This window comes from Diadema antillarum, unplaced genomic scaffold (assembly GCF_040938485.1).
Source record: "Diadema antillarum isolate AM-2024a unplaced genomic scaffold, OU_Dant_1.0 seq00000506_RagTag, whole genome shotgun sequence".
Classification (NCBI taxonomy): Eukaryota; Metazoa; Echinodermata; class Echinoidea; order Diadematoida; family Diadematidae; genus Diadema; species Diadema antillarum.
In genome coordinates, this window is record NW_027271461.1 from 410560 (window position 1) to 429497 (window position 18938).

Below are 18938 nucleotides of genomic sequence, written 5' to 3' on the forward strand. Positions count from 1 at the left end.
AACTTGACCATAGAATTGAAGTGATTGTACTGGTATTCAATTAATATCTACTCATTCAACCATATGTGACAGAATTTAAGTACAATACGATATAAGTACAAGAAAGTAATTCATCCCGCATCCACTGTACAATCACAAAACATATGATCCATGCTTTTAACACAATAACATGTTCTAACAAATTTGTGCGAATATTTGGGGGAAATCTTGAGAGGGCCCCAGTGTTTACTCACTGTGCATTTAAAAGCAGTCAAAATCCATCTAATATTAAAGGGACACACCATCCTAATATCATGTTGCTTTGTAAAAAAACAGAAAATATCATAAATGAATTAGTGAAAGTTTGGGGAATGAATTGGACACACAAAAAAAGTTCTGAATTGATAAAGTTTAGAGAGTAAGAAAAATTGGCAAATCTGTGTGACGTAGTCATTGAGCAGCTCTCCACTTGGATTGTACACAAAAAGTCAGCAGTTTTCATATTTTAGCCGAAAAAAGAACAGACCTATTCTTAGTATAATTATAATAAGAGTAATACATTTCTGCATGTCCTTCTCAGTGATTAAGTTCTGTCTGCACCAAAATATTTACTTATCAATATATATTTTAAAAATGAGAATTAGTGAGATTGTGTGTATAAAAAAATATAGAGCTGCTGAACACCTACATCACACAGAGTTACCCATTTGTCTTAATCTCAAAACTCTGAACAGGTCATTACTTTGTATGTCTGATTCTCTCTCCCCCCCATCTTTCACAGATCTACTTCTCTGATTTGTCTGTTTTCACACAAAGCAACATATCAGGATGGAATTTCCCTTTAAAATACTAAGGTGCAATCACTATACTGCTTTCCATTATTCAACACTACAACTGAGATGTTTAACAAATTGTATTTGAGTGACATAAAGTAAATCAGAGGATTACCCTTATGGACAATCTATTGTCTGCAAAGTTAGATTCACCATTTCTCTGGCTTTGTCTCAAGTTGTTTACCATGCATAACATGACATAAAACATTACAGCTGAAAATATCTCAGTGATAGACCACTTGGTCTATTAATAGTAGAAAAATGTGGTCAATGAATATCTCACTTGCATCATGTATGGAAATACCAACTAATACAACTAATTCTTTGGAATAAATACAATGTAACTTTTTGTATTTTCCTTGCCAAATGTGGTGACATTTCACAAATGACCCACCCCCTCCCCCTCCCCCCCCCCCCAAAAAAAAAAACCCTAACAAACCAAAACAAATGATATTTTACTTTTACTGTATTTATGCTCTTCCATCAATTCCAAATATAATGTACAGCCAATAAACTCTACCCAACATTTACACAGCGTTGGTACAGTAATTAATACTACAAATTTACATTAAGTCATTTGGCATGGTATGGAATAGAAAAAGCAAATATGCCAAGTACTGGTAAATAATCTGAATAAGTACATGTGCAAGGTGTTGCTTTATCATCTGATTAGAGACAAAACACATGTGACCTGCACTTCATGTAAACATGTCAAATCTAGAAGCTCAAGTCAGCTGTTCTGTCCACTTGCCATCCCCTCCTACCTTTCACATCTAGCATACATTTTGTCCATGGTAATCCATGATCATCTTTCAAGCATCATATGTGAGAAACTTGTGTGTCAGTTGTGTTTTTACGAGTCATGTAGGAAACAGCTTAAAATATCTCAGGTCGAGGATTACATCAGGCTGGTACCAGTAAGTCATGTCATGGATCAAGTACAAGGCACATGTGTTTGCAAGGTTTGGTTGGACAAAAGGTGAATACTGCTGGCAGAGTTTTGCTTTTCCTACACACAAAACGTTTAAAGCTTGTTTAATTGAAGATTGACACTTTTCTTGGCTAACTACATCATTAGCACCAACACAATGCTAGCAGTGCAACGAATTATGTAGTCAGACAGTACCAACACTTACTGTGACGTCAGTTTATATTTGTCAGTAATGGAAGATATTAGTATCTATATTCCTTACTACAGTACAGACTGACACATCAAATTGACGTATACACATATTTCAAGTACACCTTCAAAAGCAAAATATACAGAGTTGTAATGCATAGGTTCATTACACAATGGAATGTTCTGAACTTTATATTTGGATCTCTTCTTCATTTGCTGTGGGGTGAGAGAAGACAATGCCTCCTCCATTATAATGCAATCTTTGAGGAGTGGTATTACCTGATGCTACTCTACTGCTCTGGGAGCTAACTCCTGTGGATGTCACCAGGGGTGATAAGGATGGAGATCCTGGCGCAAGGGGTGAGAGTGAAGGGGAGAGGTCTGGTGAGACAACAGCAGGTACGAATGCACTCTCCTGGACCACCGGTGACCTTGGCAAGTGATGTGGATGATTCATTATGGAGGTATTGTTCAGCACTCTGTGTGCTACGGGCTTGATAGGGCCCTGTGGAGTGTTTGTCAGTAATGGAGGTGGGTATGTCTTTACATTTGCTTGCAGGCTCTTCTTCTGCTGTAGTCGCGAGTCTGTGGTCTGTCTCTTGGCCACAGTGTCATCCTTCAGCTTGGCAATTTCTGCAAAAACATGCGCTAGTGGCTGAAACTGGGGACCCCAGTCTAATAAGTAGTCCCAATTATAGCTACCTGATAATTCTTCATCACTGTTCACAATAGAGCTTAGTGAGCCTGCCATGGATGGATGGCCATCTTCAGTGAATCCAAAGACTCTGGTGCCATCCATGACTGCATTGTCTTCTTCAGCATCCACCTCATCCAGCCTGGCACTGATGAGGTGACCGATGTCAAGGCCCCCTCCGGCCTCCCCTCCTCCTTCCTCTCCAAACACATGCATGCTTTCTACGCTGGTGGAATTCAAATAGTTCAGATGCTTCTCGCGTGGGGAATTAATATCAGACACACTTCCATCCTCATGGTCATGGGCTATGCCCGAGTCGATCACTTTCTCCCTGACATTGCTCTTTGGTGCTCCAAGTCCACCCTCATTGATTCGTCTGATTTCTTCATCTTCCATGGTTGTTGATCCCCGACCACTGGAAGCAGAGTTGGACGGTTCTGACACATTGGTACGTGCCATAGTCCCCCCTGCACCAGGTATTACATACAGCTGGCTGTGAGGGTAATGACCAGAAGAATTCATACCAGGATTCACCATTCCTTGATCACCCATCTCCACTGGGTCCACTGGGTCAAGGGTCATGTCATATGAGCGTGGGGACATTGACCCAGCAACACTACGCTTGTCAGCTTGAGCTTGTTTTTTCTGACGTTCTCTGCGGTATCGCCATACAAAGATTATGATGAGAAGGAAGAGGACAACCACAACTGCTATGACAACACTGACTGTAATGACCAGTGTCTGTGGCATCTGTGTAAAGGAACCAGTTCCTGGACCAGAATTTATCACCGTCACTGCAGCTGATGTGTGAGCAGAGCGAGAACCAGATTTGCCAGAACTTGCACTAATTAATAGGGCATAGATAACAGCACTGTCTGTTTCTCGCTTAGAACGCTCCTCTGATGTAAGGTCAACATTTCTCCTCTTGCGAGAATTTGCTGGTAATTGTTTGGAGACCTTCACAATACCCGACTGAGGTTCTATGTAGAAATATTGATGGACCAAACTGTAAATGACAACCCCATCCTCACCACCATCTCTATCTGTTGCTGTGACTTGACCGATGGCAGTATTGACGGCTGCACTTTCATTGACTTCAAACTTGTATTCCTGGTCCAAGAACTGAGGGCTGAACTCATCTTCACCAGTAATGTTGACTTCAGTCTGGACAGAGTTGCTGAGTCCACCCAAATCCTGAGCTTGAACAAAGAATCTATAGCTGTTGGTGGTCTCATAATCAAAAACTGCTGTAGTATAGACTGCTCCAGTGGATCGGTCAATGGTGAAGTAATCTACACCATTGGAGCTTGGGTGACTTTTGTTGGTAATAGAATAAAAGATTTGACCATATTCACCAGCATCTTTATCCAGAGCAGTAACAGTAAAGACATATGTCCCTATTGGTGAATTTTCTCTGACCAGCTTGGAATAGAACAGGACTGTGAAGTATGGGGGGAACTCATTGAAGTCTGTGATATTGATAGTTACTGAAACCAGTGATGCTAGAGATGGGGTGCCTTTGTCACTGGCCTTCACAGTGAATTCTACTACATCATATTCTTCCCTATCAAGGCTTCCTTTGACAGTGACAATGCCTGTATCTGGGTGGATTCTAAAGAGATCTGTGTTTGAACCTGACGTGATGCTGTACACAATATCACCATTTTGTCCAACATCCCTGTCTGAGGCACCAACCCTCAATACTTCAGTGTTTGCAGTTGCATTCTCTGCAATTGATCCAAAGTAGTGCACATGATCAAACACAGGCTTCTGGTCATTGACATCATCAATGCTGATTACAACCTCTGCTGTAGCATTATGCTGAGGATCACCACTGTCAACTGCCAGAACAATGAGGCTGTAGGAACCCGTTTCTTCACGATCCAAACTGCGCAGTACAGTGATGGCCCCAGTCTTGGAGTGGATCTGGAACATACCCTCCTCATTTCCACTGATAATACTGTAGTCAATATTACTATTCTCTGGCGAAAGATCGATGTCATTTGCTGTGACGGTTACAACATTTTCTCCCAAAGCAGCATTTTCAGGAACATGGCCACTATAGATGTCTTCCTCAAATTGAGGGGAGTTGTTGTTAACATCAGTTATCTCAATTCGGACAGTGGTAAGTTGAGACAATACAGGATTTCCATGATCTTGGGCCTTGACATACAGCTGGATGGTGGTCTCACCCATGTTGAACACAATGGTCTGGTTTGTGTAGATTGTACCTGCATATATAAGTAGAAAATCAACACAATATTTCTCAGTACTCAGTGATGTCTTGGTATCATTCCATATATGTTTTACTTTAGACTGTAGTGAAGGCATAATAGTGAAATATCAAATGAACCATTACAGCCTCTACAAATGTGCCATTCAAGAACAAAGAAATACCCTCTCACATTTTGCAAGACATATGAAGCTAAGTCAGAAAATCATTCCATTACTTCAGGATGTTCACATTCTCCTCCTAAACTAATCCTATCCACTTTTTAAAGACTTTAAGAGCATGTGATTCTAAAAATGGTGAACATGTTTACATCAAACTCGTGCAGAAACTCTGATACAACGAAGCCATACCAGCACTTAAACTCATGCAGTCACAATATTTCTCAGACAGTCATGTACCAAAACTGGCAAACTTACCTGATTCAGGACTGATGTAGAAAGCCTCTGTGGGATCTACAATAACATAGGTCAGCTGGGCATTCTGGCCACTGTCACTATCAGAAGCATTGACAGTAATGACAGGAACATTAGCTTGTGTCAGCTCAGGGAGGGTCACCTGCAGGATCCAAAGAAATCATACTCCAAAAGTTAGTAATGCAGCCATTGATCACAGACATTCAAAAGGAGATGCATTGTAATGAACACCATATTTTTCCTGTTTCATAGTACAAGGTGATAGAGGAAGATACATGTTACGCCTGCAGCACGATTCTGAGACTTAAACGACACCACTCTGTGATTGAAATGACAATTATGTAACATGCCGCACTCAATCCAATCTCATATTTTGCCCACCTGATATGATTCCTGATGGAAGACAGGCTCATTGTCATTCTCATCCAAGACAATGATCTCCAGTGATGTTGTAGCCACATGTTGACCATCAGTAGCCTCCAGCCCAAGGATGTAAGATTCCTGCTCTTCACGGTCCAAACTCTTAGCCAATGTGATCTCTCCACTAAATGGGGCAATGGCAAACTTGCCCCCAGGGTTTCCTCCACTGGCAAACCTATACTGGATGTTGGGATCTGTATCTGCATCACTGGCAGTCACCGTAGTAACCAAGGTCCCCACAGTACGACCTAAACAAAAATGTACATCCAGGAGTAATTATTCCTTAAACTGACGCCATTCAAATCAATCATGCAACAGATGCAATAAACCTGTTTTGTAAAAGTGAAAACATACTAGAAATAGATGACAGCTACAAAAGCTTGAATCATGCTAAAACACTTAAAACAACAGCTTTCAATTAGGCACACACACACACAAATTATGATGGCTCATGAAGTCACTCTGCTGCATTGAGCTGAAATTAGTATGTCTTTCATCACCCAGACACTAAACTCAATTTAATGAAAAAAACAAAAAAACAAGATAAAGTGAAATAGATTTACATTTACATGGTATTATAGACATAAGTCAGAAGATTTGCTTCTTGCCTAATACTAGCAGCCTTATAACATAGAGAACTTACCTTCACTGACACTAATAGGCTCCATAGTCCCAAACACTGGTTGGTTGTCATTAACATCCTTTATACTGATTCGTAGCATTGAGGTGCCAGTAAGCTGGGGTGTTCCTCCATCTTTGGCAATGATTGTCAGCCGATATGAGTCTTGAATCTCATAATCCAGACTTGTGGCTGTAGTCAGGATGCCTGTTGACTGGTCAATGTCGAACGCGTTGTTGGTGTTACCACTGCTGATCTCATAATAGATGGCTCCATTTGTTCCCTCATCTGCATCAGTGGCTGACACCTGGAAAAAGCAGCAGCAAACATTGGATAGTTGGGTCTTGCAAAAAAACAAACAAACAAACAAACAAACAAACAAACAAAAAAACAGCACAGTACTGCAAAAGTGGAAATTTTCGCAGTGTTGAAATTTTCGTGCATTTCGCGCAACCAGAAACTAGCGCAAAAATAAGAGCACACGAATTTATTTGCCTGCCATATGTTCCTGTGCATGATGTCTTGATTTCGCGGAATGAAAAATCGCGAAACTCTTCTTACCCGGCCAAGCGTGAAAAATAACTCGCGCAAAAATATCCACTTTTACAGTATGCCAAATTGGATCACTGTCGATAGCATATTTTATTTTGTTTTTTTAAATTAAATTCTATGATTAATGATAAAATCAATTTTAGCCAATTAAAGCCTTGAGCAGTGACTGCACTGGAGAGTGTAAACTCTTGCAAGACATTTAACATACCGAAGAGTGTTCCTTAGGTTGTAATCATTATTCAGTCAGCCTATATGCCAACAAGAATTCTTATTTCATTCAAATCAAGAACTAAGCATAAAGTTGACAGAAGTCTTGTAAGTTAGCATGTATTTATTATCATAGTGACATTGGCAACAACAACAATAACAAAAAGCTGATGTTATGACTTAAGGGTTTCACCTGAATGACATAGAAGTTAGCATTGGGGCCCTCCCAGACTAGACTGTTGTAGCGGTCCTGGGCAAACTGAGGAGCATTGTCATTGGCATCCTGCAGCTCAACGAGGACAGTGGTGTAGCCATACTGGGGGCTAGCACCCTCAGGGGACAGGCTGGCTTCCACAACAAGGCGCAGTTCTGGCTCTGTTTCGTAGTCCAGCTGGCTAGTGTCTGCCACCATGAGTAGGGCATTGACTGTGGAACAGAGAACAATCAACATACTCCTTTTCAATGCAAATACCAGCACATAATTCTGCCATACCTGTCACAGTCCATTATAATGCACACAATTTGATTTTAAAAGGAATCAACATTTTTTAACAGATTTTCTGCAGTTATGTAATCATCTTCACATGACAAAGTATGCTGTAAACTGGGGATAACAAGCCATTCACATGTTAACATTACAACCACAGAAGTCCAGGTAGAGCGTCAATGTCTGTAACATAAAGAATAAACACAAGAGTAATTTAGCTGACCTGAAGAAACCTGGATAGAGAAAGCTTGTTTCTCATTGCCACTGACTAGGCTGTATGTGATGCTACTTGAGGCTGAGCCATCAGAAAGTCGTGCCTGGAGAGATAGGACTGTCATCCCATTCCCTTCTGCCTCTGACAACGCCACAATGTACTCAGGCTGTGAGAACTGAAGGCCACCAGATGTGGATGAGCCAACCCATACCTCCACGATGCCTGCAAGACAAAGAAATCACATTCTGGTTTACATCGTTTGGACATTGTTTAGCATTGTAGGAAGAATTGGAACATTTTTTGTCATCCCTTAGGGAGAAGGCCATAAGAATCTTGAGGGAAGATAAAGAGTCCCAAATTCTGCCACTTTTTCTTTCATCAAGAGCCCGGTAACTGCACAGACTGCAGCATGATGAATAAAATTTGTAACAATCTCTACAGGTGGCTACCAAGACATTTGATGTCTTACTAGAAAGCACTAGGAGACTTTCACAAAGCAGCTCATTTCCACGCACATACATGCATGCTGGAATCGCCCTTATTTCCATATGATAAAGAAGCCTTTCTGTTAAGTCTCAGAAGGCGTTTTCACATCAGCCCAATGTTTCGAAATAGCGCGCTATTTTCTGACATGAGAAGTTAAAAAATATCTCGAGCTTGGATTTTTATCGGGCTGATGTGAAAACGCCTAGAGTCTACCTCCTCAGCAGCTTACTGACCAATTGACAGCTGACAATTTACAATAACAATGACAATTATATCACTATTCCTCGTCACCCTTGTGGAGTATTGGGGAGAACAATGAATACATTTTACTGCAGGCTGTGCCTGGAGTGCATGCTCATCAGTGCCTGTAAATGCGCACCTCAAATACAAACAGCTTGAATGCCCTGGTGTGAAGGTCCCATTTTCAAATGATTATCCTTAAAAAAAAGAAAAAAGTATCCTGTATCCAGATGGCAAACTGGATCACTACCAACATTTTATCATCCGTTCCTTGCATCGTTATCAAGTTTTCCTGTAAATCTAATCCACATCTGTTCACTACTTTTTGAGTTATTTTGCTAACAGACAAACAAACAATGCCGGTAAAAATGTAACCTCCTTGGTAGAGGTAGACTAAACTTCTTTCCCACAAAATGGCCATAACAGAAGTCACAAAAGCCTAAAAGGCTCATTAGAATAATATATGTAGTTTACTGATTTCCTTACCATTAAAGGGATAGTACAGTATTGGTGGAGATGAAAATTTGGCTTTTAAATTTTTGCAAGATACCAAGAAAACACTTATGATATAATTCAGAGCATACCATTTTAAGAGGAATTCAAAATTTATTTGATGAAAATCGGGTTTGGAATGACTGAAACATCCAAAAACAAAGTAAAACAAAGCGATCGTGATAAAGTGTGGGTCCCACACTTTATTAGAATTACTCTATTTTGGATATCTCAGCCATTTCAAAACCAATTTTCATCAAATAAACGCTGAATTCCTCGTAGAATTAAATGCTCTTTCATATTTTATAAGAGGTTTCTCATTATCTCACCAAAAAATGTTAGAAACCTGAAATTAGGTCTCAACCAAAACTATACAATCCCTTTAAGATCTTTTTGTGCTAGAATCATCTCATCATTAAATCGTAGAATATGTATTGGAGTAAAATCATCAGAGATTCTCCCCTGGAATAAGAAATCCATCTATGTACAGTTCCTTCTGCAGAACACACACACACTCACTACAAAATGTACTTCAATTAGAATCACAGCACTGAATTACAGCACCATGTTTCACCCTTATAAAGTCACATACCAGTGCTGCTGAGTGAAGGTGAACCCCCATCTTCAGCCACCACCTCCAGACGGTAGAATGTGACACCTGCCACAAGATTCTTGGTAGTAATGACCCCATTGGTGGCATCAATGGCAAATGCTGAGGACTGCTGAGCAAGTCTGATTGACAGAATGACATAAGAAGTGAAATAGTTCTGTTGCTTTGCGCTTGTCTTAAAGCAACTCAATATTCACACTAGAAAAGTTTAAAAGAGTATTTTACCTTTTCAACTAGTACAGAGTCCCCATGGCAATATACAGATAGTGAATGGTCACGAGTGTGAAAGTTTGTTCCATTGCATGAGTAAAGACCATACACTATTTGTTTAATACAACATCTCGGACATCAACAGATGTGGTCCACACAGATTCTTGAATTAAGCACGGAAAAGGCAACCATTTTTTGGGAAAGGTAAATGAGTAGCACAGTCTTGGTCAGTGTAGTCGTATGTGTACATACACCACGCGAAACCGATCGGTTGAAGTTGTTTACAGAATGAGTGACAAAATGGACATTTGTAATTGTTGAGTGCACGCAGTAAATGTTTGTTGAAAGTGACATCAGAGCCATGCAGTGGAACAAAAACTTTGAGTTAAATGCCCTATTCATTTTTGCTCAAACAAAATTGCGGGGCGGCTGACAGCAACAGCATGCAATGGAATTTCTCACTGCATGTCACATGGTGAGCAATCGACCAATCGGAATGCTACATTCTTTTTAGATGTTGTATAATGTCATAGAATCTTACACTTAGCTTGCCATCCTGTGAAGATTGAGATGTTGTCATTCAATAAACAAATTTTCAGAGATGGAAGTGAAATTCTTGTCATAGTTTGAGAGATACCTGTACGTGACTTCTCCATTGGTGCCACTGTCTTTGTCCTCTGCCTGGACAGCTGCAACCAGGGTGTTGGGGGATGAATCCTGGCTTACATTGGCTCTGACAGGGATTGTCTCAAACACAGGTGCATTGTCATTGACGTCACTGATATCAATTCTGACCTGCACTCGCTCACTGCGGGGTCCAAACATACCGTAATCAGTAGCTGTAACCTGGAAGGTGTAGTGGGTCTCCTTCTCATAGTCAAATCTCCTGTGGAAAGATTCAGATAGTCTGGCATTATGTAGTTGAAGCAGATGAGTAATGCAGGTAATGTTCATGTGGATGAGAAGTTGTAAATTGAGATTGTTGTCATAATAACCAGACAAGACCTTTCATCATCGTCATTGATCCAAATTCTGTAAGAAATAATTCATGAATGTACAATGAGCTATCAAGTGCCTAACATTCATGGTGCTTATCAATTCTTTCTCTTTTTTGTTTTTGTCAGAGGTTTATACATTGGTGAATCTTGCTATAATTCAATCTTAAGTCATCACCAACTTGTATATCCATTGATGCATTATGAAACAATAAATAACCATTAAGTTCAGGTAAGTGGAAGTTCTGGTGTTGTTACTGGTTTGATATTTCAAGAAACGTAGATTCCTACCCTGTGGATGTGATCTCTCCTGTGTCAGGGTTGATACTAAACAGTCCAATAGTGGTGTTATCTAGAGTGTAGAACACCTCTCCATTGAGTCCTTCATCATCATCCGTTGCACTGACTGTGAGTACTGAGCTGTTGACTGGCAGGCTTTCTGCAATGCTCTGGTAATATGATGCAGACTCAAACACAGGGTCCTTGTCATTGAGGTCTGTGACATGAATCTGTACAGACGTGGCTCCACTACGGGGTGAAAGCCCCTGATCTGTGGCAGAGATGATGAGTGTGTACATGGACTCCACCTCCCGGTCAAGAGGCTTTGCAGTGGACAGATCTCCACTCACGGGATCAATGGAAAAGGCATCCCCTGTGTTTCCACCTGTGTCAAACCATTAACACAGATATCAGCCATGATGATAATGGTGACAGATCAGTGGAACTAACACCCTCATTGCAAGTTTGAGGTACATACTCTAATATTTCACAAATAGACATTGGTAGAACTTTCATCAAGGTATTCCTTACCAAATACCAATAAAATGCAATGCTTATCAGGTTTTGGAGTCTAAGCTTCTATTTATGACTTAATTGAATTATATAATATGTTACATGTAACACAAATGATAACTTCACATCATGATAGAACTTTGTATTTTGTATGAGATCAAATTACATGTCATTACATATAATCTCATCTCCTCACAGCTCAAACCGCTTAGGACCAGTTTAGCTGCTGAAAGTCTCACCAGCAATAGAGTAGATAAGGTCACCATTGAGACCCTCATCATTGTCCACAGCAACCATGTTATGAATGATGCCTGGAGGTTGGTTTTCAGGAAGGCTGATCTCAAAAGACTGGGTAGCAAAGGTTGGATTGTTGTCATTTACATCCATCACAAAGACTAGAACGGTAGCCATGTCATAACGTGTTGGGAAAGCTCCATCCATGACGTATACTGTCAATGACGAGAGAGAGAAAAAAAAATGTTCATGATGATTACATCAGACTAATCGTCTCTTAATGAGGTGTAACTCAACAATAACATCAGGTAAAAATTACAATACCAAGCAGAAACTATGTACACATTCTTCACATCACATTGAAAGACAACATATTTGATCACAACTACCGGTATATTAAGACTGTGAGGCAATAAATAACAGGTGAAATTAGTCGGATACTCTCATCAAAGCCACATCTACTTTAAGAGCATAGCTCCTACCATCATGCTATACTTAAGATTATTCACTTTTGGAAACAACAAATAACAAGTACAATATCTCTGATGGGGTCATGCTTCTGGTAATATACCTGACATATGAATATTAGATATTGCCATTGCAAACACTATGTGTGCATTTATTTTTGCTCACCAGTGACTACATAAGAATCCTGGGTCTCTCTGTCCAGTGGTCCCTGGGTAACTATCACCCCAGTCATTTCATCAATGGTGAACTTCCCATCAGCTATCTCCTGTGGGATCTCATATGTTAGCTCACCATTTATTCCTAAAATGGAAACAAAAATAACATTACATATCAATGACATCACACAAATGATATCAGCAATCTCAACAAAATAATTTCGGAATGGCTATTCACTTGAAGGAGATTATTGCTTCTCATAGAAAAACTAGAAATGTCGCTATGGTGACTGGTATGCCTCCGCCATAATGCATGATTCTCCTAATAGGTCTATAGTACATGTGGACAATGTGTGATTACATTTTCACAAAATTGGCAAAATATTAAAATGACATGTTTGTCACAAATGTATTGAATGTTTACCTTCCTTGACCTATGTTTAACTGGATGAATAGGAGAGCATGTATTTGGGGATTTAAGAACTTTAAATTGACTTTGACCCTTTCATAAGTTTATGCACTGAGTAATTTTCAAGGTATGGAGAAAAAGTGCAATTTCTGTATTGAACAGTAAATTGTTATCATTTTCATCTGGCCTTTGATTTATAAGAGAATCACTGTCAGTCAGAACATACATAAATATGTACTAAGTTTCAAGATATTCTTGAGCCACTTCCGAGATATGGAGAAAGAAGTAAGTGGCAGCACTTTCAATTGATGTTTGACCTTTTGACCTTTGGTCTTCTTGGCAAAAAAAAAATCCCAGAGAATCTCTATTGGGTTATACATGCATACATCAAGTTTTAAAAAAAATAATCCTGCTGGCATTGCATAAATATAAGGAAAATAGTAAAAATTTGAAGTATTGCCCTTGACCTTTGACCCCTGACCTTTGACCCCATGAACCCTAAATTCCCTAGATAACCACTGCCAGTCAGTACATGCATATATACTATGTTCCACGAAGATACCTTGAACAATTTTCAAAATACAGAGAAAAAAGTGAAATGTTAACATTTTACTTGACCTTTTGACCTTTTGACCTCATGACCCCAAACTTTCACCAGAGAATCTTAATTTGGTAATACATGTATACACTAAGTTTCAAGAAAATATCTTCAGGCATTGCATAGATATGGGGGAAATAGTGAAATTTTAAGCATTTGACCTTGACCTTTTGACCTTTGACCTTGAGCATGTGCACTCAAAAGTTGATAGGCACAACTTCACCCCCTAATACACATACATGCCAAGTTTCATTAGGATACCTCAAAAGGTTTTGGTAGTTACCCTGTCCACAAAATTCATTACGGACGGACGGAAGGACGGACGGACGGACGGACGGACGGACGGACGGACGGACGGACAACCCGAAAACATAATGCCTCCGGCACCACTTCGTGGCGGAGGCATAAAAAAAAAAATTGTTATGAATGAAGTGCCAAACTTGATTACACAGAATAAGTACATAACAAAGTGCCACTCCAGGAAACAGTGTAAGAAATGGTGTGAAATAAATGACTTGAAATCAATGAAAATAATGAGTGATTTGAATTTACCATCATCTCCATCAGTAGCAACAACCTGACCAACATACGTCCCAGCTATCTGATTCTCGGTAACATTCATGATATAAGTAGACTGCTCGAAGCGCGGTGGGAGGTCATTGACATCAGAGACTATGACAGTCAGGGTCTGAGAAGCAGTGCGTGGTGTGGTGCCATGGTCACTTGCTTGGATGACCAGAGAGTATGATCGCTTGTGCTCATGGTCCAGAGAGTGAGCTATGGTCAGCAAACCTGGTTAGGAAAAAGAAGATCTCAAAACTAAGTACATGTATCAAAATCTTGTACACTGTTTATGTGTGTATTGTCAGGACAGTTTTCCAGTGCAAATTAGTCCATCATGCCCCTACTCTATGGAAGCAAAACTCAGCCACATCTGTTGTTTTCTTGTGTTGGCTTCATTAGAACTTGATCAAAATGTCTAGACAAAATAGTGATTGATTAAAATGCTTGATTAATCATGTCTTGGATGCATTTCTAGCAACCCTAAATGCACACTTACCAGTTACAGAATCAAGACTGAACTTCCCGTCTTCGTTTCCAGACATAATCTGATATCCAACCCTGCCATTCTCCTCACTGTCTTCATCCATTGCTATAATGTGAATGACATTGAAGCCAACTGGTTCATCCTCCATGACGTACACCTCGTTCGATGACACAAAGACAGGACTGTTATCATTGCTGTCATAAATGAGAATCTCTACGGTAGTTGTGGCAGCTCTGCGCTCAGATGGAACGAGAGCCTGATCCTTTGCCTGGACAACTAGGAAGAATGTGTGGTTGACTTCATGATCAACATTCTGGATGGTACGAAGTGTGCCTGTGTACTCATCTATGCCAAAAAAGTCTTGCTGTGTGAGGATGCTGTATCTAATCAATCCATTGACACCCGAGTCCTCATCAGTAGCAGACACAGTCCACAAAACATGATTAATACCAGTGTTCTCCTGCAGGGTGAGGAAGATCAGGTCCTGGACAAAGTCTGGAGAATTGTCATTTTCATCCAGAACATTGATGTTAACAGTCATTGTGATGGAATGTGTCTGAGGGATGCTGTTGTCTTGAGCCATGATTGTTAACTGATAGTGTGCAGCCACCTCATAGTCCACAACTCGTACATTGAAGATATCACCTGTAGTGTGATTGACGTCCCATACGTCCATGTCATTACCCTCTGTGATGAAGTAGTAGATCTTGCCATTGTCGCCAGCATCTCTATCTATAGCAGACACTCTTCCAATCACAGTTGGTGGTGTGATGTTTTCGTCACAAGTGAAGACATAGGCTGTATTGTTGGCTACAGGCATATTGTCATTAACATCCAGTACTCTGACCCTGACAGTGGCGCTTGCCTCCTGAGGAGGGGTCCCTCCATCCTGGGCCAGGACTGTCAGGGTGTAGAAGTCTTGCTGCTCTCTGTCTAACACAGCTGCAGTACTAATCATGCCTGAGGAGTCGATCATAAACTTTGCGGAACCTGTGACAAAGAGAAAAAAAAATAATGCTTGATTAAGATCTTTTTCATCTAAAGAACAAGAGGTTCAATATATTGCTTGCAAAAACTGCACAAAGGTTCTGTTTCCCAAACTTGTGACATATCATGATGTAAATAAGTCAGATAAATTGTTAGATATATAAAAAAAAATCAACAACACAAAGAAAAAACCCATAAAATAATACTAATGGGAGTGAATTTCATTTTTAACTCATGTCTTTCTTGTTAGGCAGTCAATTCCTGAAAATTTTAACAGACTTTTGCTTATGCACCCAAAACAATAAGATACATAGAAATGTTTTCTTGGTTACATTTCCCCTATATCATCAACTGTAACAATTACTCAATGCTAAACAAACCATTTCATCATGCTATTTCCATTCTAAGTCATATGATCAAATTATATATCAAAGGCCACGGAACCCTAACCCCTACAATCATTCCACGAGTCCTTGATTTCACCCAACGCTTTCCATGGAAACGGGTTCAAAGTTATATTACCTGGAGAAATATGAAAAATGCAACAACAAAAAAAGAAGTACAAAAATCACTCTATTTGCAGAATAAGCTATGATTAAAATATCATTAAGTATATAAATTTGAATATACATTCTAAACAGCATGTCAGACACAATGTTATGTGTATGCAAAGTTTGGTGGCGTTTGGCCAGCAACAGTCAAGATCTCAGGGAACCCCCACTGCCTTTCACCAGTCTTTTGAACCTCCTAAAAAGCCCAGTCATTGTTTAAACATATTCTCCATACTAAGACTACTAGATACTTAATGACAGCCTCTAGTAATTAGGTTTCATCTTGTCAAACATGACATATAGGCCAAAATTCATGAAGATGGTACAATTGAAATCATGGTTTAAAGCATGGGCAATTTGTATGGAGCGCCAAGTGTCGCATGGCCTATTTCATTAAATCAGTCATTCATCGACAAAAAGACTGATTTCGTAACGAAATAGGCCATGCGACACTTGGAGCTCCATACAAATTGTCCATGGTTTAAACCATGGTTTCAATTGTACCACCTTTGTGAATTCGGGCATCAGTGTTCAATCAATGCCATGCTGTAACATTTGACAGAATATGTCATTTGGGTCATTCAGGGCACCACTTCAGGAAAGTTGACAGCCCCGACAAGTAGTTGCTTTCTGACAATTTCAGTAAAACTCTTGGTTTTGATTGGCTGAGAAGCTCTGGTCATTGACTGTTACTGACAACTTTCATGAAACAGTGCCCTGAAATGCATAAAGAAGAAAGCGACATACTTTCAACCAGTGTGTATGAAACATTTCCCAGCACCCCACTGTCAGTGTCGGTGGCAATGATCCAAGCTACAAAGGTCCCCACTTCCCGCTCCTCCTGGACTGAGGCTATGTACGTTCCATCTTGGGAAAACATCGGTGCATTGTCATTCAGATCATTCACATTAATGTAGACAATGGCAGCTGAGGAAAGAGTTGGGTTTCCACGGTCTACGGCCTCCACTGATATCTTGTAGCTGTAAGCTAACTCGCGATCAAGCTCCTTGATTGTGCTGATGGTACCTAGAGTGAGTAAACAGAATATATCAGCACTTAGTTTACGCATACCACATGGTAACACATGAGCAAAATGATTGAGCGTCATGTAACCCTTGTGATCCATCAGAGTACAAGGTGCATTTCAATCACAGTATATATAACTCACTACTTCAAGGAGCATACTTTGATTTGTGTTAAAATCATGATATGGACATCTTGTCACAAATACAAAATATAATCATATACCTAGTAAGGCGGTTTTTCAGCTGCACCTCAAGGTTACTGGAAATTTCATTCTTTGTAATATTTTTCACTTGTTTATGCCAAGTACTGTCCAAAACAGTTCTAATACAAAGAAAGCAAAGACTGTGTCAATGATGCTTCTTACCTGATGAGTCAATAGTAAAGTCCCCAGTAGAAGACAAGGAGTAGACCACCTGTCCATTCAGGCCTTCGTCTGGGTCCACAGCTTCTACTTGGCCTACCTCCGTGCCAATCGGAACATTTTCATTGATGTGGAAGTGGTAGCTATGTTGGAAGAATTGGGGCGTATTGTCATTGAAGTCCTCTACCGTCACCTGGACAGTGGCCGTGGAGTTCTGAGGAGGGCTACCACTGTCAGATGCCACTACCTCAACCACAAAATTGGACTGCAGCTCACGGTCAAGGACCTGCCTGGTGTAGAGCCAGCCGCTTTGGGGGAAGATTGCAAAGAAGGACGAGTCGACGCTTGGAACGAGAGAGTATGTGATAAGGGCATTCGCACCACGATCATTGTCTGTGGCAGTGACTTGAATCACCCGGGTGCTGATGGGTTCATTTTCCACCACAAAGACATGAGAGAAAGCCTGGGTAAATATGGGTCCGTTGTCATTGACATCTTGTATTAATATCAAGAGGGTGAGGTTATCTGTCAATGAAGGAGACCCCATGTCATAAGCTTGGATAACAATTTCATAGCGACTCTGATCATTGTAACTGACTTCCTTTGCCAATGTGATTTCTCCTGTTGTCTCAGATATTGTGAAGACATTGTTGGGATTTGACGTCAGTCGATACCTCACCAAACCATTATCACCACTGTCACGGTCAGTGGCAGAGACAACATAGACTGAATCACCCACAGCCGTATTTTCAGGGATGCTAGTGACAGTGGATGTGCTGATGAATTGAGGAATGTTGTCGTTAAGATCAAGAATGGTGATATTGACTTGCACATCATCATATGTTGCAGGCATCCCACTAGCAGCTTGAATCGTCATCAGGATGTAGGGCTGTTTCTCATGGTCAGGTCCAGTGCCTCTTGTCATAATCTCTCCACTTGTCATGTTTATAGTGAAGTAATCATTAGGATCTCCTGCTGTTATCGTGTATGTGATTGGGAAGGCATTACCTGAAAGATAACAAGATAAATTGCAATTTGTAAGGACATCAAGAATGCAACTCAGTTAATGATGGTGTTCTTACATGTTTGAACACACAATATGCATGACATAAAGTATACATACACCAGTGATAAATGTGACAAACCTAATGATAATTCTGCTTTTCTTAATTGTTTGTAAAAGAGTACAATAATCATTATAAATGACAAGATTGCAGATATAGTCCACATGTACATAATTCTTTAAGATATTCAAACATTATCATGGCACAGAAGCCTTCCAATACAGCAATTTAACAGGAATAATACATTTTCATTACTTAAACTGTGTTGATTCCTTTAACATGGAACCCCACATACACCTGTGTAGGAATTTCTTTGCGTAAATACCGGTAGAGCAAATCTCTGAGGTATAACTCACTTGGAGGAGAATTTTGGGCACGGACTCTTCCAACCACTGCCTGTGCAACATTTTCCCGTACAGAGAAGGAATAGGATGATTTCTC

At 40.1% G+C, this 18938-nt stretch overlaps 1 protein-coding gene across 1 annotated transcript; it reads right to left on the minus strand.

The window, feature by feature from the left end:
- Positions 1-1395: 1395 nt before the first annotated feature.
- LOC139733940 (protein dachsous-like) lies at positions 1396-18929 on the minus strand. Its single transcript, XM_071644752.1, has 16 exons — positions 18854-18929; positions 17437-18441; positions 16794-17072; positions 14521-15498; positions 14013-14252; positions 12464-12598; positions 11836-12045; positions 11096-11468; positions 10447-10695; positions 9582-9721; positions 7781-7993; positions 7264-7496; positions 6336-6618; positions 5654-5940; positions 5276-5414; positions 1396-4857 (listed from the first exon to the last, which is right to left on the minus strand). Exons 2-16 carry the CDS (start codon positions 18374-18376, stop codon positions 2123-2125), a joined length of 7434 nt encoding a protein of 2477 aa, XP_071500853.1. The 5' UTR covers positions 18377-18441; positions 18854-18929; the 3' UTR covers positions 1396-2122.
- Positions 18930-18938: the final 9 nt, after the last annotated feature.